This window comes from Colletotrichum truncatum, assembly GCF_014235925.2.
Source record: "Colletotrichum truncatum strain CMES1059 chromosome Unknown Contig_0002, whole genome shotgun sequence".
NCBI lineage: Eukaryota > Fungi > Ascomycota > Sordariomycetes > Glomerellales > Glomerellaceae > Colletotrichum > Colletotrichum truncatum.
The window spans coordinates 3828343-3850521 of record NW_027222399.1 but is presented as its reverse complement, the minus strand read 5'-3'; the positions used below and the strand labels follow the sequence as shown (position 1 = coordinate 3850521).

The window sequence follows — 22179 nt, the reverse complement described above, 5'->3', positions numbered from 1 at the left end:
CCAAACTCCGTCCAACCTCCCAAAGATCTTTCCATCATCGATGATTCGTGTACTCATAATGTCTTGGCCTTAGTTTGAGGGAAAAGGAATGCCGAGCGTGCTGCATCATGTTTGACTGCCGCTGCTGAGAATATAGTCTCGCCAAGGGACCGGAGACTTTCGTCAACGGTTGGACCAACATGGAATGTGGATGAAATTCGAAGATGGTACTGGCGACCAAAGGTTGACCTGTCACTATCTGGATGAGGTAAGCGAATGTCGGAAGTGGGACGTGATGGGGAAGTGGACTGACGAGGACCACCTTGGCTTGCGTAAGGGGTGGTCATATTTTTGCAGGCCCCATCAACGCATTCACTCAGTACCGTGACCCTTCATGCCAATCAGCCGCATGGAAAGTCTCCAATTGGATCGCTCTCACTCGATAACCAACAAGGCCCAGGTTAGATCATTAGGGGAGCACCACGCTGGCTGTTGCTATGCTCGGTGCTGTTAAAACAATTTTGTTCAACAAGCCTACAACATTGAACTAGAACGACAGTTACCCACGCCCAACAACATGGCAAACGGGCCCTTCAAGCTGACATATTCGAAGGTGAAGCTAATCATAGAAAGCTAAGACACGACAGCATATGGAAGCTGACGACTTAGCCTGCTCAAGGCCAATGAGAGTATAGCCGGAACCGTGGCTTTCCGCAGCCATTTACGCAAGCAAGATGCGATCCCTGCCGCAGATCGGCCACAGCTCGTCGCATCGTTGTTGCACAGCACATCAATAGACTGAAACAAAAACAGGAATCAGGCGGGTAGTAGGAAAGCCCACCTCTCGTTAACAGCCACGCTTGATTAACTTGCAGTGCAGGACCACTTAGCTTCAGGTATTCCAGCCACAAGAAGTAAACCTTAACGAGAATTCGGTGCTAGGAACCTGTCGTAGATACTGTAGGAACATATGCTCCATGGCAAGGTCTAGTCAAGATGAGTGAGGTATAGTACATGTGAAGGCCACACGAGGTAGTAAAAAAGATGGAGACGCCCAGACCAGGGTAAGTACCGGAGACTTGCTCCGTCATAGGTTCCTAACAAGTGCTGGGGGTACCTGGGGGTGGGGCCGAGCAAGCGGTTAGTGGGTTTTCTGGCAGCGAATCGCAAGACACGCTACGTCATTGACCATCACAGCTTCCCAGGCATGCCAGCTCGAATGCAAGCTGTAGCTGAAAGGAGGGAACCACAGGTCATGGACAGCCAACCAACTGCCACAGCTTGGAAAAAGCTGGGAGGAGCTATGAGGCAATTGGAGGGGTTCCTGTTCGGGTTGGTGGCTTCCCTTCGCTGCTATAATTCCAAGATGTAGCCTCCGCACTCTTCTTTCTTAGCTGTTCCCCATTGCCTTGCCGGTTGTCCGTCTGCCAATTTTTTTTGCCTTCTTGTCCCGTTCGAACACGAGTCGATACGCCAAATAGTTGCGTGCCAACAGCAATTTTAGTGCGAGAGCCCACTCTAATTTATTGAAAGAAGCAGGCCAGGGTTGTAGGCCTGTGCATGGCGACAAGATGAACGTCAATGAGCACGTCATGCCGGCCGGCGGCCAACACTACAGCGGCCGGAATCGAATTCCAAACATCCACGAATTTGTTGCGCAGCTAGACAAAGAGAAGCGAGAGCGTGATGCTGCCATTGACGCCGAGGACAAGCAGATTAGGAAAGAACAGCGTGAACAAAACCGCAATGTTCAAGGTCAACAAGAAGCGAAGGACCACATCCCTGAGAAGAGGTCCCAGCACAACAGAAAGAAGACCAAGACGGTGCGAGATCCCGTCACAGGGAAGGACATCGAGATCGAGGACGCAAAAGATGATTTCAAAGAGGTGGTTGAAAACCCCCAGGTATGCATTCCATGTTCCATCTTATTATATGGGTTCGAGCTTTGCTGACAATCAAACTTGAAGCTCTCAGTTCCTAACCAAAACCTCGGAAAAGAGGCCACTGTTTCCACGTCCTCGAAGCAATCTGGCGAGGAATATAGACGAGCACAAGATGTAACAGCACCACCCGATCCAGTTGAGCCTGGAAGCACTTCCGACGTACCAATCCACAGCGAAAAGACAAATGTTATCTTTTTCAAGACTCCTAGTGTTAGCTATGAGCCTATGTTCGAGTCTCTTGAACAACGCGCCAATGTTTTATGTGCAGGCATCTTCTTTGGTATTGTCCTCATTGGTAAATTTTTCGGCGGTGCACTATACGGCCTCATTCCACTTGGTTTCTGTGTTGCGTCGGGCGTTTTCCTGTGGGTGAAAGATCTAATCACCCAGGGAAGAAACACAGAATGGGCCAGTGAGCAGGAGCGCGGTGAGACTGCCACTGTCAACCTAGTTCCTGAGTCGGTGGAGGTAAGAAAAAACGTGATTCGTAACACACACCGGGATACTGACAGCGTGTAGTGGATGAATACCGCCCTTGGAATCATGTGGAACTTGATTAACCCCGAAATGTTCGCTGGTGTTGCTGATACCCTTGAAGATGTTATGGTGGCATCAGTTCCTGGTATCATTGAAAACGTACGCGTAGCCGATATATCGCAGGGAAGCAACCCGCTGCGCATTTTGAGCTTGCGTGCTTTGCCAGACTCTCACGTCCAAGACATTAAGGACGAAGCCCATAAGCAAAACCAGAAGAACACCGACCCAAACGAGTTAGCTGCCATGGAACAGGCCGGTTCGTTTTACAACTTGGAGGCGTCGGTAGCTTACCATGCGAAGCCATCTGGAGCCGATATTTCCTCCAAGGCGCGTAACATGGGAATGCAGCTAGTATTCTATCTTGGAGTTCGGGGCCTCTTTGGCGTCCCACTTCCCATATGTGAGTCAAACTATTCACGCCAATACTACAGCATCTAACTATTTATAGGGGTTGAACTCCAGGGTCTTGTTGCTACAGCCCGAATTCGTCTCCAATTGACCCCTGAGCCTCCGTTCTTGAAAACCTTGACTTTCACTTTGATGGGCATTCCAAAGGTTCAGGCTGGCTGCACTCCGATGATTGAGAAGGGTGTGAACATTCTTAACCTGCCACTCATCTCAAACTTCGTGAACTGGGCTATTGGTGCCGCAGCCTCTATGGTAAGTGACTAGTTAAATAATTCACAAGATAATCAGCTAACCAGGATGTAGTATGTTGCTCCCAAGAGCATGACTCTTGACTTGAGCAAGATGCTTCAAGGTGACGATATCAAGAAGGAGACTCTTGCACTCGGTCTGCTTTTCATTAGAATCCACAAGGCGGTTGGTCTTAGCAAGCAAGATCGCCGCGGCAGCGAAGGGGGTGGCTCTGACCCCTACATTACCGTCGCTTGGAGTAAATTCTCCAAACCCCAGTTCTGCACTCGTGTTATTCAGGATGACTTGAACCCGGTCTTCGAAGAGAGCTGTGGCCTGCTGGTCACTGCCGATTTAATCAAGGCCGATGAGCAGTTGTCTGTGGAACTGTGGGACAGCGATCGCTCCTCTGCGGATGATGTTGTTGGCAAGGTCGAATTGAGCATTCAGAAGCTCATTCAGCATCCTGGAAAGATGTTTACCCAAGTATCGAAGCTCGCAGGCGTAAAGGCTGACAGTACAATGCCAGGTGAGCTGCATTGGGAAGTCGGATTCTTTGGCAAGACCCAGTTCCGTAAAGCTCTGCGCACTGATGGTAAGGATGTCAATCTGCCTCCTGAGCTGAAGGATAAGAAGGAGCTTCAAGATGAAAAGGGTACCATTGAGAACGCCGAGGAAGACGCTGTCGTCCACACTCCGCCTGACCCTCTCTGGCCATCTGGCATCCTCAGCATTGTCATCCATCAGATCGTCGGACTGGAGCTGGCCAATGTTAAGGGTTCTAACGGCAAGCGCAAGGGGCGTGAGTACGAGCCTGCTCGTCTCGATGCCGGGGACGTGAAAGAGGAGCAAGGCAGCAAACTCCCTAGCTCTTATTGCACCATACTCGTCAACGATGAACTTGTTTACAAGACGCGCACCAAGGCCGTTTCATCGCAGCCCATCTTCAACGCTGGCACTGAGAAGTTTATCCGCGATTGGAGATCTTGTATCACCACTATTACCGTCCGCGATTCTCGTAACAGGCAGCATGATCCCATCATTGGCGTAGTCCCTCTGAAGCTTTCCGACATATTGCAAACTGGAAGCGAGGCCACTCGATGGTACCCTCTCGACGGCGGTATCGGCTATGGAAGGGTCCGTATTTCACTTCTGTTCAGGTCTGTTGAGTTGCGACTGCCGCCGCCTCAATTGGGTTGGGATGTGGGAACTTTCGAGTTCACTTCCAAGAGCATTTCCTCTACTGGCTACGGACACTTGAAGACTAAGATTCGTCTTCGGACTGGCGGCAGCTCAATGAGCGTCAAGCGGGACACGTGCACCAGGTTGGAGGAGACCAATGGGTACTCTTGGGATATCAGTGGTGAAAACAAGCATGACAAGATTCGTCTACCCGTTCGCTACCGTTATCGATCACCGGTTTTCTTCGAGTTTTATCCCCCGGGCAAGCGCCATGCCGATGCATTCGCATCCCTTTGGTTGCAAGATATCCCTGATCAAGAAGAGAAGGATTTTGATATCCCGATCTGGAGGTGTGATAAGGGATTGCGCCTTTCACAGAACTACATAACCGAGGAAAACTACAATTCAGTCCCCGACATCAAGATTGAGGAGATTGGTCGACTTCGTTTCAGCGGGAGATTCTCTACCGGCACTGACCGGGACCACGTCAAGTTTGTTACTAACAATGATTCTCGAGAAACGATTGAGACCTGGGAAGCTTGTTTTGCTGAAGGTGTACGTGGAGAGGAGGTCAAGACGGAGGTTCCTCCCGCTGTACAGAAGCTTCATGATGAATCTTTGACTCATGGGCGCGACGTTCTCGCTCAAGCAGACCCCAAGGAGAAGGCAAAATGGATGGCCAAGGACGGCACTGATTGGAGTGGTGCGTTCGGAAAAGACCCCACGAAACTCATGGATGGCGAACCTGTCGACCTCAATGATGAGGAACGTGACGAGTTCAACGAAGATGACGAGGACAGCAGCGATGTCGACCTCGGGCTCACAGATGCTAGCACGACTCAAGGAAGTGATGGAACCCGGCCGTCTATGGACAGCGTCAACAGCACCAATAGTGAGACGCCTTCAAATGCTTCAAAGCAGAGCAATGGCCCCATTCAGGCTTACAAGGATTACAAAAGCAGGAGCCGCGACCTGCACCGTCAACACCGAGGACTGATGCAGTGGCGTCCGATGCGTAACGTTCAATTCGCTAAGGACGAGGCCAAGTATGCTGTGCGGAAGATTACCAAGCTCGGTTCTCTGAATGGCCGCAAGCCGGACGTTGAGACTGAGGTCTAAGGGTTTTTCTTTTTTCTTTGTCTTCAAGCAATTTGGGAAAATGAGGGGAACAGACTATGGACAATGTTTTCTCATAATGTTTATGAAGCATACCTACACAACGCAGATTATAATGAAATGGAATGGGGCGTTAGGAATTGTACTTGTAATCAAAGCAGGTAAATGAATAGTTTTGAGTAACAGGATCGACCGTCTTTGAACCTGTTTCGTTGGCTGTGCTTGTAAATTATAGACCACAGTATCCAGTGCCATGTCCACGTCCAGTACCTTGGCGGTTTGTTGTACAATCAGGGCGGACAACAACGTCAGGAGAGTATTCCGGGAGATCTGTCGGGGTGTCCGGAACTTTCACCTCATTTGTGACAACACTAACAAGCAGATTATTCAGGACCTGCCGATCCTGCACCTCACCGTTGGTCAACGTGACACGCCAGTGAAGGTTCTCCTGGAGGTACGGAGTGACGTCCTCGGGTGAGAGGCTGTCGACCATGCCAGCGAGGTATCGCTCAACCAAGGCCAGGGTAATGGGGATTTGGCCAGTGATCTCCTGGCCTGCGGCGTGTCCCGCCTGGCAGTTTCTGCAAGCCGTGTTCTCATCCTGACCAAAAGTAGCGAAGACACCGACGTGGGAATGGTTCGTCGGGTAGAGGAGCGGAGCGTTATCGTCTGGGTTGCCGAGGAAGACGTGGACTACGTAATTGCCGCCGAGCTCTGCCTTCTCTGCCTTGATGTTGACGAGCCACTCGAGGTACTTTTTATCCGGCCCGACCAGTTTCTTAAGGTCGCGCTCTTCGGGCAAGTGGACGCCGTTAGTGTTTGCCAGCGGCACTTGGTTTGTGACCGCGAGAGTGCTGAATTGGCCGCGTTCGGCCTTGATGTGGTTCTTGGCGCGATGTTGAAGTTCCTCTGTCGAGTTTTGGAGGTCCTCTGGGCTGCTTCTCATGATGTTGGCGAAAGTGGCCATCCTACCGTACAGACGGTCGAGCTCGTTGATGACGTCTCTAGGGGTCGGGAACTTGGACTTTTGCGTTTCCGGGTAGGCGTAGCCAAAGGTCTCGGTATACCGCACGCCGGCGGAGGTCCAAAACTCCTGGTTGCCATTCGTCACGGCCCGAGCAAACGGGGCCAGAGGCGTGTTGATGGTCTCAGGATCACCGGCCTTCACCACAAAGTTGCCCCATCGTGTGTCGGCACGCTTGGTCGTCACGAACGTCAGGGGGTCCCCTGGATTGTCGTGGACGGCCTGCCAGATGGCGAACAGCCGGTCGATGTTGGTGTGGTGGAGCCAGAAGATGGGGTCGAAGGAGGAGATTTCGGGGTTCGACATGTGGCCGCTGCCGCCGACGTAGTTGTGCACCGCGTTGTGGATGTCTTCGATGCTTCCCCATCCGCGGAAGTCGATGTTGCTGGGTTTCTGCGGGTCGAACCTGTTGCTTGACGCCGTGGCATATTCTGTGTAGGATTGCATGATGAACTGAACGCGCTCTGTGAGGTTCTTGCCCTTGGGTCGCCGGTCGTTGCCGGTGAAGAAGCGGAGGAGGGCGGCGTTCATATCACCGTCGCCATCGCGCCGGTTGGGGTAGCGGACGGTTGACCCGACTCTGGGAAACTGAGGACCAGTTCAATGTTAACCAAGATTTGTCAAGTAAGGGACGAGGGGGGCCATGGAGAGCGACGTACGATATTGATGTCCCTCATCGACCTTGATTCCCTAAAGGTGTAAGATGCTAGGGGGTTGATCTCGGCGCTTCCAGGCAGGCTCCTAGGCCTGATGACTCTGTTAGTCGCGTCGGAGACGGCCTGTGGCGGGAAGACTCCGAGGTCAGGTCGCGCCCAGTCCCAGTAGGGCATGCGGAAGCTCTTGGCTGCCCTAACATAATCTGCTTTGCGTTCGTCTTCAGCAAACGCGTTGGCGACGAAGTTGACGTGCTTGTAGAGCTCGGCCTGTCCAAGTTTCAGTCCTTGCACCCAAAGCGATCACAAAACCTATGACTGACCTCGAAAACAGCAAGATAGGGGCGGTGCCAGGTTAGAAACAAGATCGAGCTGTGAGTACAGAAACCACCGAATGGGTTATCTACTCTGACCATGTTGTTCCATGGCTGGTCAGGCCACTTCTTGTACGGCAGTCCATGAATCGCTAAAGTACCGCGTTAAAACGTTTGCCGGAGATTTGGCGGCAACTACTTACCGGCAAGCTCAAAGTAGGAGAGGGGCATCCGCTCCGGGACTGCCTCGCTCTTGAACCTTTCTAGGCCTCGGAGATAGAGGTTCCATTGGTCTGGATGGTCCTTGATCATGTCACGGACCTCCAGACGTACAGGTGGGTTCTCTATTGGCTGTCAGTTACGAAATTATTAGATCAATTTGGTGAATACAGACGTGGGTCATCGGCGGGGATGCCACGGACGAGAATGGGGCCTCTAGTTCCATCGGACGACATCTTGACAAAGGTGAGTAGTTGATTGATTTCTCAATATAATTGTATGTGACTGATTTGAGCCAAGTCTTAAACTGCAAACATGACTTTCAGAGGTCGACAGTACCAATTTTATATGTTTCCCACGGAAACTTTTGTGCAACATCTCCTCGGGGCCCCTGAATACCTCACCGAACATCTCTAGTGATGACAGGCAATGACACATCTAGCCTCAGATCAGCCCTACTCAGCAAAGGGTCTTGTCTCACGTCTGACCCTGCGGGGAGAACGGTTCATCAGCCGTATGCGGGGACGTCTCCAGCCAGCCATGTCAGCTTAGGCGGTTCAGCCGCAGCCATGGTCGTCTTTCTGGCAAAAACCAGACCAATTAGGCTGTTGCAATACTTAGCAACACTCAAGGAGCCCGACCTCGTACCGGTTCTGGCGTTATGAATCACATTGTGGCTTAACGGACGCCAAATTCTGTGACAAATTGCCTGCATAGCCCCCTTACCACCTGCTGTATGCCGTGATGGGCATACTGTCACACACTATCAGTAAAACACTCACAGCTAGCTAACTGAAGCAAGCATCTGTCTCGTAATCGACTACTTCATGCGTTTGCGAATCATATGTCAATACCACTTGTGGGATCCCTGCCGGGGCACTCGCAGGGTGAGAGCTGAAAGGCGTTCAGTCACATTCCCATGCGCAAGCCGTGTTTTACAGTGCCCATGCTTGCCACATCTTGGTGGCTGCAGATATAGAAAGTCTAGGCCCAAGCATGCATACACGTCTGCATCCTTTTTGCCATACCGTAGTCTATCGTGTAAGTGATGTACGGGAGATGTCCTGCGGTGAATGGATGTCATCTACGGTATTCTGGAAAGGGGGAAAAACAAAATCGGTAATAGCAATAACACGAGAAAAAATCCGAGACATTGATCACTTGGGCGTCCATGGAAAGACATGCCTAGATTCCAGGCAGACCCAGAAGTCTCATATTAGGCAAACTTAAAGTTTTCCCTGCCCGTCATAGAACTACATGTACCTCTTATTGACAGTTTTTGATCCATCGACGGTACTGTGTAGTTTTGAAGCCGATGCATACGTTTGCTGAGCAGCTAAGCCCTTTCTTCCTAAGACATGATGGCGTTACCTGGGCGTATTGCTTCCAAGGAAACCTGTAGGGTTGATTGCTGACAGTGATGTGATGTTCCTAGCAATTGCGTTTTGATTGGTCCTAAACGGGCCACCGGGTTTCTGAGTAAAATGAATGAACAGTTGCCTGTCTGTAATATGAAGTGTGATTCTGTGTCGAATACCTGGAATTCACCGTATCACAGCAAAGTTTCAGACACCTGAAACAACCTGGCTTGTGAAGAACGCATGAAAGATTCGTTCCTAGTCCTTTCTAGCCTACAGTATGTCTCTATGGGCGTTTGGAATGCAAAGTAGGTTTATGGAAATAGGCCAAAATTACTGCGATGGTTTATTATAGATTGTTACTGCGCAAGACAATGAACAAAACCGACTAGTGGCACAAGCTGGTTAGAGTCTGGTGTTGTAAAACACACTTGTAAATCTTGCCTCGGAGTCATAGCTGCTGTTGACGTTTGGTTTGCTCTGTTTTGCCCCGCTCCTAGCCATGTCTGGCATATGCGTTTAGGTAGCACAAGTAAACATAAACATTGGTCTTTCGAATTGATTCCCTTGAATTGCTCCTCAAACATTTGACATCATATCCAAAACTGTCCTGTTGTTCTCCGCAAAGCTCTAGATGCTCTATTACCTTGCTTTACAATTCGCTATCAGACGGCTTCCTTCCGTATATCGACCAGCTATAACAAACGTCAGTAAAGAAGATTTCGTTGACAAGAATAAAGATTTCCTCACATAGTTGAATAGGAATGGATGGTTCTATCGCTCATTTCCTTGCGTACTTCCATGGCGAAGACCGTAACTTCCTCCTTGCTCCAGTTGTGAGCTCTCGTAAGCGGGGCCATCATGAAACCATCCAAATGAGCAACTGAGTTCTCTAGATTCCAAAGACCGAGCTCTTTGTATTTCTTGTCTCTGGCCCAGGGGTTAGATGGCCACTTGAATTTCTTTGCGTGAACGTCTTCGAAGCCGACTTCCATCATCACGTCCCTCAACACGCTGAGGTCCTCAAGGAAAGGACGTCCAAACTTGGCTGCAGCCTCGCCCCAAAGGCGACTGAACTTCAAAAGGGCGCAGTCTTCCTTTAGCGTATCGTCATCAGACCTTGGCATAAGGTCGACTTCGTTTATCTCAAGATATCCTCCAGGATTGAGATTGCTGTATGATGGTAATATATGATTAGTGCAGTCAACTAAAACCACAGGAGTACTGACTCGTAGCATTTTTTGATATAATCCTTCCAGCTACTAATGCTAGAAGTCATCATCCGACTGTGAATGTAGTCAAAGCCCCGCGAATACGTCCATGATTCTTCAATATCATCGATTTCGAACCGCACGTTAGGCAGTGTGCTATAATAGGTTAGTATAAAGACCAGCAGGGCATGAGTTTGGATTAGTTTTACCAATTTGGTTGGATTGCTGAAAGATCCACACCGATTACCTGGTTATATCCTGTTAGAAATTACGATTAAAAAATTTTGGCAAGTAGTATTATAATTACCTCAGCATCGGGGTGTTCCTCGCCGAAGTCGAGGGCCCAAATGCCAGTTCCAGTGCCAACATCAAGAACTCGTCCAACCTTAGCGTCTGGGTCATTTGGCGGAGCGGTTCCCAGAGAGCCATCAAACGTTACAATGAACATGTTATGCTGGATGTCTGTCCGAACGGCATGATTAGTCGCTGAGACGCAGAACTTACAGCAGATCACTGATGATCAGTACATACCAAGTCGCTCGTTCTCCCGCTCATCGTTGGGCAAGGTGTATTCTGGGTAGGTTAAGGCCTGCTTAAGACAAACTTGGCTGGCACATAAGCTTACTTCCTTCTTTATATGAATGATAAGTTCGCCCATTCTCAAGTCGATACTGGAGGACAGAGCTGTGAATACTGCTGGTACTAGAAGCCACAAGACTCTTCAGAGCATCAGTGTCAGATAAGATGTTTCACCAAACATAATTTGCTGTGTAAAATGCGCATTACTTACTCCGGTGTCTAGTGAGTCATTGTCCGTGTCGCGCTGTTGTATGTAGGCAATCATTAAAATTGATATCCATTACTTTCTCTCGGTCTAGCTGTTCATTACCTCTTCAGGGACAACCTCAACCTCGATAATTGCCGGCGTCGAGTTAGCCTGTGCGGTTTGGGTTCCAGCTGCCCCAGCAGCCGGATTGGTTGTGATTGGAGAGGCGGATGCCCCGTTGGCGTCCGTTTTTACCTCAGACATAATTACAATCCGACGATTATACGATTTTGATTGTCCCGGTGCGGATATCGTCAGGTACAGATCCCTTTTGAACAACACACCGCTAGCATGCGGAGAAAGCGACTATGCTGACATGGGAGGGCAGAACCTCTTATAACCTCTCGAGATCCTTGATTGTCCTGCGACGTTACCCCTCACCTTGGCTTGAGGCAATCATAATAATGCATGGTTGCGGCGAAGGCACCTTACAGAGCAGGGACCGTTGAAAACATTCCCACAAAACACAGGCCCCTTGACGTATCAGAGTGCAGTAAATGGTTGGAAGATGATCCCGTTGCGAGATTGGGGAAACACCTCGCGGGAACTTAGTATCCGTAATTGGTGACAATTTCTTCGGGATAATAAGCTAATCCGCGTTAGGAAGGGGATTTTATGCAATTGTCGTTCCAACGTCAGGCTATTTGATACGTATGGCTAGTTGCGTCGCGGATTTAAGCCGTTGCATCCGCACTGAAGCGGTCCATTGAAACCCTCGATATTTTTCAACAAGGATATGTACTGCATACGTAACCGAGAGCAGGATGTGCATCCATGCAGGGGCGATGACTGAGCTAGAGATTCGACACGAAGAAGGTACACAATCTCATTAAAGAAAGTACAAGACTGTCTTTCATTTGTTTTCTTATTTTTTCCTCACTATTTATTGTTCTTTTTTTTTTTTTTTCAAATATAAAAATACGAACAGAAAAGCAAAAGAAAAACACCAAAGCTGATGCGGTCTAACAAACATGTTTGACTAGCGAGGCCTGGATACAGACAGGATATGGTGTCAAGGTTACGAAATAGCATTTGCCCTTTGGATCATGAGATTCTTTAGAAGTAACTGCCTTCGACAACACACTTGAGCGATCTGTTATGAGTGTTCTGAAAGCTCAATTTCGCTGATAGACGTGTGACAGTACACTGACAAGCTGCGCATCGAGAGAGACGTTGTTCAAGACTAAAATGTGTTAGTCAAAGAGCCTATAACCGATTCAGATTTCTGATCCTCGCTTCTGATGGTTTACAAGTAAACTTTTGTGAGAAAGGTTAGATAAGACACCATTACAACTCTTTAATTGTAGTCAAAACAACACCAATGAAGAATCTGATGGGCATTTGTGAAGCGATGAGGAAACTGGTTGCAGAGAGACTTGTTTCATCGTTCTGTTAAGCTTAAATTGTGACACAAACAGATGAGAGTGATTGATAGCTGGGCAAGTAGTTTGGAGGCTCGGCTGAAAGCCTCGCTGGATTTTTCTCGCCTTGTGACGAATTTTCCTGGCATTGTCACTTATGGTATCTGGATGGCGTATGAACCAAGATGGGTTGTCGGCTAGACCAATTGTTACGAACAGTAAGCCCCATTTGGTACGAACACTTAAAAGAAAAAAGATTGTTCTCATGTTGAGCTTCCTATCATGTCGTCTATATACTTCATTTTCTTCCCTTTCCGCGGCCACCAAATCCCCATCCGATTTGGTTTGCCATTTTGACATTCACCCCTAGCTCGTCGGCGTAGGCGTATACCAAGCCCGGGTTCTTCTGAAACCATCGACCACACATGATCACGTCAAGACCAGTCTGAAGAAAACCTTCTGCCATCGCTCCAGTGCTGATGCCACCTACAGCGGACACAGTCATCTTATCTCCAACTGCCTTCTTGATCTCCTTCGCGAAAGGCGCTTGGTATCCGGGTCCAGATTTGATGCTTGTAGACTGAAGCGGGTGGATGCCTCCAGAACTGACATCGAGAAAATCAACACCTTTCTCAGCCAAGATAGGAGCCAGTTTGCAAGAGTCGGCGACCGTCCAGCTCTCTGGAAATTCCTCCTTCATGTTATCGAACCAGTCTGTGGCACTAATCCGCACAAACAGAGGCATTTCTTCAGGGATTGCAGCCCGTACCAGATCTGTAATCTCAAGAACCAGCCTCGTGCGGTTCTCCCAACTTCCACCATAATCATCCGTGCGTTGGTTGCTGATAGGACTCAGGAATTGGTGGATGAGATATCCATGAGCAGCGTGAATCTCGACCACATCGAAGCCAGCCTTAACTGCCCTCTTTGCCGCGTCCACAAACGCTGTCTTGAACTGCTGGATTTGGACCAGCGTCATTGCCTTGGGCTGCGGGTAGGCGTCGTTGAACCGCAAGACCGAAGGAGCATATACCTCGTTGGGCCAGCCACCAACATCTGTACTCGCTGTAGCGTTCATGTGCAAGAACGGTGCCACGGTGCTAGATTTTCGCCCTGCGTGGCTAAGTTGAATACCAATTTTCTGTCCCTGGCTATGAGCGAACTCGATAATACGTCGCAGAGGCTCAATCTGGCCGTCTTCCCATAACCCAATGTCCTGGGGAGTGATGCGTCCTTCTCTCTGAACGGCTGTCGACTCCATAATGGCAAGCCCAGGACCACGTTGAATGATCCCACCCAGATGCGTTAGATGCCAGTCCGTTGCATATCCATCTTTGGCAGAGTACTGGCAAAGCGGCGCCAGGAAAAGTCGGTTTTGGAAGGTAAGGCCTCGGACAGTAAGGGGCGTGAAAAGCTTGGGGATAGGGGCTCCTGTTGTTGTGCTGATCGCAGTGCCGGAGACAGGTTCTTGGGCGGGAGTGTAGTACGATACGTCTCTCGCTGCTGGATTATCTATAGGTGGAAAGTACAGAGACTCTGTAACCCCATTGGTTTGTGGTGCCATGGTTTCCAATAGAACTGCTGTTTTGATGACGAGGTCTATTTTCTTGAGATGTGTGTGTTCTGGGACATCAAAGTAAAAATCATTGCTGGCTTATAAGGCTTTTTGAGTCTCAACTGCAAGGTGCAAGAACTCAACCATTCATTCTTACCGTATTATCCGGGCGATGTTGTTGTGAGGCCGACTTCTCGGCGCTTGAGATTCGTCACCGAGCCCGGCCGGATGGTGGCGCCTCGGTCGCTTCATCCGTGGTGTAAGTGGCATATTGAGCGGCGTAGGGTCTCAAATAATTTGCTTAACTGTTCTTTCGGAAACTTGATCCGTGGGTTAGTACGTATTCAACCCAAGAGTCGCCGAAAACACTGTAGAAAGCAGGTTTGATGGTCGCAAGGGTTGTACATGAATGGTCGGCGTTACCTCGTTTTGACCGACGGGAAAATTGCCTTGTTGCCGACAACACAGAGGCTGGTAGAAGATGAGCAACCGAATAACTCCACGTAGCTAGATGATTCAAACTCAACTGTCCTTTAATTGGTCTTACCTCAGAGAGCAATAGTACATAATAGATATCTGAGCGTGTTGATATTTTCGTTTGTTTCTTTGGAAGAGATGGAATGGGAGCAATGGTTTCTATCTTTCGATTTCAGCTGAAGAGAACGACAATATGTACCAACAAAACATCAGGATGGAATGTTAATTAGCAGAGCCAGGTTGCATAGATTTTAGAAGAAAAAAAAAAGGCAGGGAAATTGAAACAAATACCATGATTCCATAATTGTGCTTCGTACTGACTATCATCTTGACTACCTACCTAGATAGGTTCTTAGCATTCATACTCCAGGTATGAACGCTCGTTCATTGCTTGCTTGTAACGCTTAAATGCCTACACTGTTCTGGTCTGGCATATGTGATCGAGTAGAATAGCGTCTCATCCGTGATTTTCGGCAAATGAAATTAACCACGGAAGTCCTCATTAGATAGGTGTGTCAGCTTCTTGGGTTGTCATCGCCCTACAGTGACATTAATATCTGCCCTCACAGAACATACTTTGTAATCGTGTCATCTTTCTTCTATTTTGAGAAATCAAATTGTAACCATACAGTACGTTATACAATCCTTAGTACCCAGCTCTTTCTGGCAACACAACTTTACAACTAGACAGTTCCTACATTATTGAAGAAATGCTGACATTCTCTGTGGACTTGAGGATTATCAAACGACTGCATTCTCGGGCCCAGCCTAGTTTTTAAATTTGCATTTCGTCGCAAAAACGATGCTGTTGCTTGAAAAATCTGTGTTACTGTTGCGATAGTTGGAATACGGAGTCGTGTGGCACTTCCAGCCACACGCCCGCCAGGCTGAGAGGCCCAAGCCTCCCAGACCCACGTAACAGGCCAAGGGGGAATATCCCTACCTTCTAGTCAACAACACTACTTTCAACTATCATAAACCATCGATTAGAACCAATTTACTATTATTTATTATTAACGAACGGAATTCCGTTTCACCCCCTATGAAACCTATACTGATCAGTAGTAAACCTTACAGTTGCTATTAATTTAGTTAACTTTATAATTACTACTCTGCTATAGACAAACCGCAGATCAGCAAGGTTAATACTAGAAGAGACGACTTCTTAAACTAGATACCTAAGCCTAGGTAAAAGTAGGGATTTCGTACTAACGAGAGAAGAAGCGAGAGTAACTAGGATCTACGGAAACTAGTAGAAGAAAGCTTCTTTTCCTCGAATCTACTAGCAATCCGATTATTTAAGTAACCTAGGGACTGCTATGCTTACCCTAGGCGGGATAAGGTTAATCGTAGCTAATTATCGCTAGCAAGAGCGTTCCATCACGCGTTTTTAATTACTAGAAGAAGAGACCTACCGAATCGACGGTCTTCTAACCTCTTCACGTTATAAAGGCGAAGATTCACGAATCCTACAAGGGATAATAACTTCCCTAACTATAATTATCCCCTACGCGCGGTGCTAATCACGAGGCGCCTACTAGTTTCTTAATAAATCCCTAGACAAGGTGCTAACCGCGAGGCGCTTGCTATAAAAGACCTCCCTACTAGAAAAAGAACACGCTGAAAGGCGAGCGGAGACTACTAGCGGTAATCCGCCTATACAGCTATACGTATATGCCTCCGAGGCTATAGCTTAGGAGAAACGTACGTAGTTATAAGCGTTATAAAGCTAACTATCTATTAGATTCTAAACTTCCTAATAGTAAGAAGCGAAGCCCGAAGTAAGAAAGAGAGATTTACGAAAGAATCTACGGTAGAACTTTCTCCTTACTAATTCGAAACCTATATATACCTTTATACCCCTCGAGAATATTAGTAAGAATAGCGTTAACGGAAATAAACGACGAACCGACGAAAATCCCCGATTTTACGATTCTTTCCCTTTAGAATCGTAATATCCCGAATCGTCTTTTAACTCCTACTTCTAAGCTTATATCTTATACTAATCGTAGCTAACGCTATTAAGGATTAGAATTTAAGATTTTAAATAGAAGTAATCCTTTTATACTATTAGAATAAAGCAAAATTTATAAGAAGGATTGCCTACGAGCGGCGTTACTACTAAAAGCTAATTAATAGTCCCTATCTTATAAAGAATCGAAAGTATAATCGATCTAGTAGTATAAGGTAACTAGGCAATCGACCTTATAAACGCTAGCCTATAGTAACTAGGTTCTTATATAGGTTTCCTACTTAAAACCTATAAGAAGAGGAATCTTATAAGCCTTAAGCTATAGAACGAAGTTTCTCTTGATTTCGCTGACTAGTTAGAAGAAGACTTTTAAAACGTACCTCCCCTAATCTTACGATTTTTTAAAGACTATTTAATCGGTAATAGCGTCTATATCGAAATAGATAGTAAGAAAATCTCGAAAAACGTAGCATTAGCCTTTAAAAAGGAAGAATTCTACTACTAGTTACCTTAAGAACTCGAATAAAGCGTTAAGAGATATCGTAACCTAAAGGCTTTAATAAAAGACCTTGAATTCTACGAAGAGATTATAAGACCGGTAATAATAGCTAATAGTATAGGAGGAAGAGTCGAACTAACCCTATAGCTACCTCCTTTATAAGAATAATAATAATAATAACTACCGTACCGACTACTATATCCTATAGTCTTTCTATTAATAGACTTTTAATAATACGAGTTAATAAACCGTATCGGAAAGTAATTAACAGAATTTGCGAAACTATACCCTAACGATATAAAATATAGTAGCGATATATACGATATACTCGAAAAGAAGATATTAGTATTTATAGATTACTATAGAATACTAGGAATTTATACCTCTTAATATAATAAGGTACTTCCCTTAATACTAAAAGGAATAGCTAAAACCTACTTCTACGCCTCGATTAAAGTAATTAACTTATAGCCTAACTTCGAGACTATAATTAACTAATTAAAATCATACTTCGAGACTAAAGAAAGGTAATAAGTATACGTTACGTAGTAGAATATAACTACTTTTCCTTAAATTATTCGCGATAACCTTAGAAAGACTAAATCGGAGTATTTTGATATACTATATAATAAATTAAGTAAGATTTAGCTTGATTTGCTATAATAGGATTATAATAACCGATCTTTCTATACCTAACTTCTATACGCTTATAGAGATATTCTAGAGTATATAATAGCGTTATTTATACTGGCTAAGACGTACGAGGGACTTTGTAGCTAATTAATCTCGTCGATCGAGATAGCTACCTATCTTAACTAATAATAATTTAATATAATAGCTAACCTACTAAAGCAGTACTAGACTGATAGAACTTTTAATAGTCGAAGGCGTTATTTACGATATAGTCGTTTATTACGAAGTCGATTATTACGAGGAAGAAGCCGTAATAAACCCTTATTACTACTAACGCTTAAGAAGTATTATATATAGAAAACCTAACTGCTAGTTAACTAAATATATTATAGAAGAGAGACGAAAAGCATACGAGAAGTTTAAAACTACTTAATATACCTAGGATATATTACTTCTAGTATATAGCTAATTTCTCGTCTAATACGAGGGTTTTAACGGGTTAGACTTATAACCTACTACTAAAGACCCTTAGTAATACTACTACGTAACCGAATAAACTAGTAAAAGTAATAAAGAAGAAGAGACCGGTAGCGATAGTTAATTCTAGGTTACTACTTATTTTACTATAATAGTAATTAATAGTAATAGGATTGCTACGATCTTAGCAGACTAGTTAACCTGCTATATTATTACGAAAGAAGACTTTTTTTACAACTAACTAGAACCGAAAAAGCTACCTTTACAATTTATACTCAAGGGACGCTACTCTATCTAGAACTTCTAAAGGATTATATGTTGGAACGGTAGGTAGGAATCTCGTAGATAGTACGATATCCTTATAACAGGGTATTAGAGTAAGGGAACTTGTACTTATGAAGTAGGGCTTTAATAATAAAGAATGTATAGGCTTATATTGAAGCTGAGTTGGTTGAGGAACTAATAGCTAGCTAAGGGAGAGAATTAGGCTAGTTATATAGTAGTATAACGTCGCCTATAATAGCTAATATAGGAAGCTATAAGCTAGGTTTAGTATACGTAAGTATATACGTCAACTAGCTTATAAAGCAGCTTATAAATCAGACTAGAATCTTCTTTAACTAAATAGACTTTTAGATAAGGTTAAAGAGAGTATTTCATAGGGATCTGAATATCATATGTTTAAACTAGCAAGCAGCCATTCTTAGCTAGTTACTTTTGTAAGTCCTACTAAGTCTTAGATAAGACTAAATAGGATAAATAAGTAAAATAGAAGTATAATATACTTATACTTCTAACATTATACCTAACTCGGGCGTAATAAGATTCTCAACTGCTAGCTACTTATAATTCGTAGCCTTATAACAAATTTATAAAGGAATTACGTTAAATACTAAGGCGGCTAGCAGCGTTATAGTAAAATTCGGCGATAGGATATTACTAAAGTCTATAAGGACTACTAAAGTACCAACGCCGTTTAGAAGCGTTAAATTTTACGTTATTAAGACTAATACTCCCTTCTTTATATACCTAGGAGATATAGACCGATTAAAAGTCTACTTTAACAACGTTATAAATACCCTTATCTAAGGAAATAAGGTTGTACCTATTATTCGCAAATAAGGCTATCTATAGTTATTACTTAATAAAGAGAAACTACTTGCCTAGAACTACCTTATAAACGTTAAATTACGACGGGTTTACTATCGCTTCGGATACCTATCTATTTAACGATTATACAAGGTACTCTAGAAGGCTAGCTACCTAGTTGAAATTATAGTAATTAAGCAACTATCGAAAGTCTACTATCAATACTAAATATACGTACTAGCGCTATTACGGTTTAAATTTACGTTATAAGACGATTATAAATTTAATTATAAGGTTATTACTAACGTAATATACCTTAAAGGTAATAGACCGGTCCTCTATGTCGTCGATACCGCTATAGCGTTTAACGCCGCCTGGTTCCTTAAAGATATTTCTACGAAAGCTACTTAGGAAGCCTTACGCCTCTACTAGATAGATATATATTAGGGACCCCTAGACTAGCTAGTTACTAACGCTAGAACAAACTTCCGCTTAATAGAATTCCGAAACGTAGCGAGAGAAATAGTAATTAAAATCAAGGAAATTCTTATAAAAGCCTATAATAGTATTAAGAAAGTTAAACGATATTATACACCTTTAAGAAAGGCGTATAAAATTATCAAAGTAGAAGACTTAATAATTACGCTAGAATTAATACTTTAAATAGTAGTCAAAATAGTTAACGATACTACTAGCTTAAACGGAATAGTATTAATACTCTTAGTATTCGGCTTATACTTACAAATTACTAACGATTCGCTACTATCTCCCGAAGTTATAAAGTAGGCAAAAGCGATTAAGAAGGCGATAAGCAAAGTATATAAACTTTACGTAAGGCGATAGGTAGTAGAAGCTATTGCTACCTATAATAGCCTTAATACAAAGCTAATTGTTAATTTACTACTACGGTCGTAAGTACGAGTATAGCGCGAAAAGAAAGGCTAGACTAGACTGTTTACTTTAGTAGTTATAAATAGCGAAACCTATACTATCGATACGCTATATAGTCTGAAAACCTTCTAGTCTATTATAGTCAAACTATACTACGAAGATTCCGATTAACTACCTAATTCTATCGCCGCGCCAGAAGAAGAAGAACCTGAAGCTAAGATACCGTAGTAGGAAGTAGTACGCGACGAAATTATCGTCGCTAGCAGAAGTAGTAAACCAGACGAACCGCAAGAAGCACCGGAGCTACCGAGAAGACGCCTAGGCAGACCCCGGAAGAGACTACTACTAATCGCCTATTTTATAAAGGAATTTAATAATAACCCGGATTATTAATAAATATTCCTATCGATTAAGGAGTAAGTAGACGAAGAATTAGTAATTAAACTATAACGAGAAGGTATTATTACTATACTAGGCAAACCGTTCGAATAATTAACTAAATAAGAGATTAATAGCTTTATCGCTAGAGGAGTATTTAAATTTACCTAGTTTAATAAGAGAAGGTATTAGAACGTATGAATCTTCCGATCTCGTATCGTTAATAAAGTCAAGGGTAAAATAACTAAACCCTACGAGAAATCGAGACTTATAATATAAGGTTATGCCGACGATAGCAAGAAGGCTATATTAACCTAATCGCTAACGATTTAGTAGGCGAGTTAATAGCTAATTTTATTAATTACCCCGTTACTCCTACGAGAAAGGAAATAACTATAGCTTCGAAATATTATATAAGCCTACGTTTAATCTTCTATAAGGCTTAATTATACTATTCTCGCCTACTTACCGAAGCAAATTCAAGACTAGTACTTAAAAGGGATTATTATAAAGGTTATAAAGCCTTTATACGGAATCGTAGAAGCTAGAACCTACTAGTAGGCAACGTATTATAAGTATTATAGAGAGAATCTCTAGATAGTTACTTCTTCGTACGATCTATGCTTATTAATCTTATCTACCGAAAATCTATACTTTAGCTATATCGGTATGTAAACCGACGATACCCTCGGTTTGTTAGACAAGGCGTTCTTATAATTAGAAGACGAATAGTTAGAAAAAGTAGCTTTTATAGCAAAAGCGAAGAATATCTTTATAATTAATAAACCCTTCTAATTTAATAGAGGGATAGTCGCGCTATTAACCGATAATTCGATTAATTTAAAGTAAAAGGGATAAGCTAAGAAGTTACGATATATTAAGACTACTAAACCTAACCTAAAATAGTAATATATCGAATAATACGCTAGAGGGGCGTATATCGCGTTAATTTGCTAACCCGAAGCCTGTTTCGATTTATCTACTACTACCTAACACTAAGACCCCTTGCTAGAAGTAATAAAAGCACTAAATTAATAGATTTAATAGTAAATAGAATCGCCTAACCGAGGAATAACGTTTATCCTACTCGACCTTATAATAGCTAAGCTATTCGTTTTCGTTAATAGGTCGTTCGCTAATAACCACGACCTTTCCTCCTAATTAGGGTTTCTAATCATCCTAGCTAACGATACTTCCTCTAATAGCAATAATAGAGAATTCACGATTTACGGTAACCTCGTTTATTATAGCTTTACGAAGAGTAAATAAGTTACCCGTAGCGTATTAGCGTTAGAGATCTACGGGATAGTCGCTAGCGTCGATATAGCCTACGCCCTCGCTATAACCTTAGCGATAATTACTAACTACCTTAACCTACTAACGATTTAGATAGTTGTCTATACCGATTCTTATTCGCTATACGAGTATCTCGTAAAGCTAGGCACTACCAAAGAAAAGCGACTCATGATCGATATCATAGCGTTAAGACAATCGTACGAAAGACGAGAACTATAAGAAATTCGTTAGATTAACAGCGAAGACAACCCTGCTAATACCCTCACGAAGAGCAAACCAAATCGAGCCCTCGAGAGATTCGTTAATAGCAACATGATAACGATACGTATAGAGGGATAGGTAACAAGACTGTAACTACGGGAGAAAGTAGGGATAAGAGGCCGAATTAACGAGGAGACGGAACTATATAAGGACAACGTATTCCAACCGCTTCAACACCATAAAAAGAGAGTTTCCAGTATTGCGATAGTTAGAATACGGAGTCGTGTGGCACTTCCAGCCACACGCCCGCCAGGCTGAGAGGCCCAAGCCTCCCAGACCCACGTGACAGGCC

The 22179-nt window shown here is 44.4% G+C and overlaps 4 protein-coding genes across 4 annotated transcripts; 1 reads left to right on the top strand and 3 right to left on the bottom strand.

The window, feature by feature from the left end:
* Positions 1 to 1550: 1550 nt before the first annotated feature.
* Positions 1551 to 5396, top strand: CTRU02_203985 (C2 domain protein; the record flags this gene model as incomplete). Its single annotated transcript, XM_036731814.1, has 5 exons — positions 1551 to 1883; positions 1947 to 2390; positions 2442 to 2859; positions 2908 to 3119; positions 3171 to 5396. 5 exons carry the CDS (start codon positions 1551 to 1553, stop codon positions 5394 to 5396), a joined length of 3633 nt encoding a protein of 1210 aa, XP_036576374.1.
* Positions 5397 to 5622: 226 nt separating this feature from the next.
* CTRU02_203984 (tyrosinase) lies at positions 5623 to 7839 on the bottom strand (the record flags this gene model as incomplete). The annotated part of the gene is made up of 5 exons (XM_070204301.1): positions 5623 to 7005; positions 7077 to 7340; positions 7394 to 7547; positions 7581 to 7728; positions 7779 to 7839. 5 exons carry the CDS (start codon positions 7837 to 7839, stop codon positions 5623 to 5625), a joined length of 2010 nt encoding a protein of 669 aa, XP_070062064.1.
* Positions 7840 to 9613: 1774 nt separating this feature from the next.
* Positions 9614 to 11016, bottom strand: CTRU02_203983 (uncharacterized protein; the record flags this gene model as incomplete). Its single annotated transcript, XM_036731812.1, has 8 exons — positions 9614 to 9656; positions 9712 to 10134; positions 10191 to 10328; positions 10382 to 10419; positions 10480 to 10634; positions 10704 to 10745; positions 10798 to 10891; positions 10963 to 11016. 8 exons carry the CDS (start codon positions 11014 to 11016, stop codon positions 9614 to 9616), a joined length of 987 nt encoding a protein of 328 aa, XP_036576372.1.
* A 1641-nt stretch (positions 11017 to 12657) lies between these two features.
* On the bottom strand, positions 12658 to 13923 carry CTRU02_203982 (NADH-dependent flavin oxidoreductase; the record flags this gene model as incomplete). Its single annotated transcript, XM_036731811.1, has 1 exon — positions 12658 to 13923. One exon carries the CDS (start codon positions 13921 to 13923, stop codon positions 12658 to 12660), a length of 1266 nt encoding a protein of 421 aa, XP_036576371.1.
* Positions 13924 to 22179: the final 8256 nt, after the last annotated feature.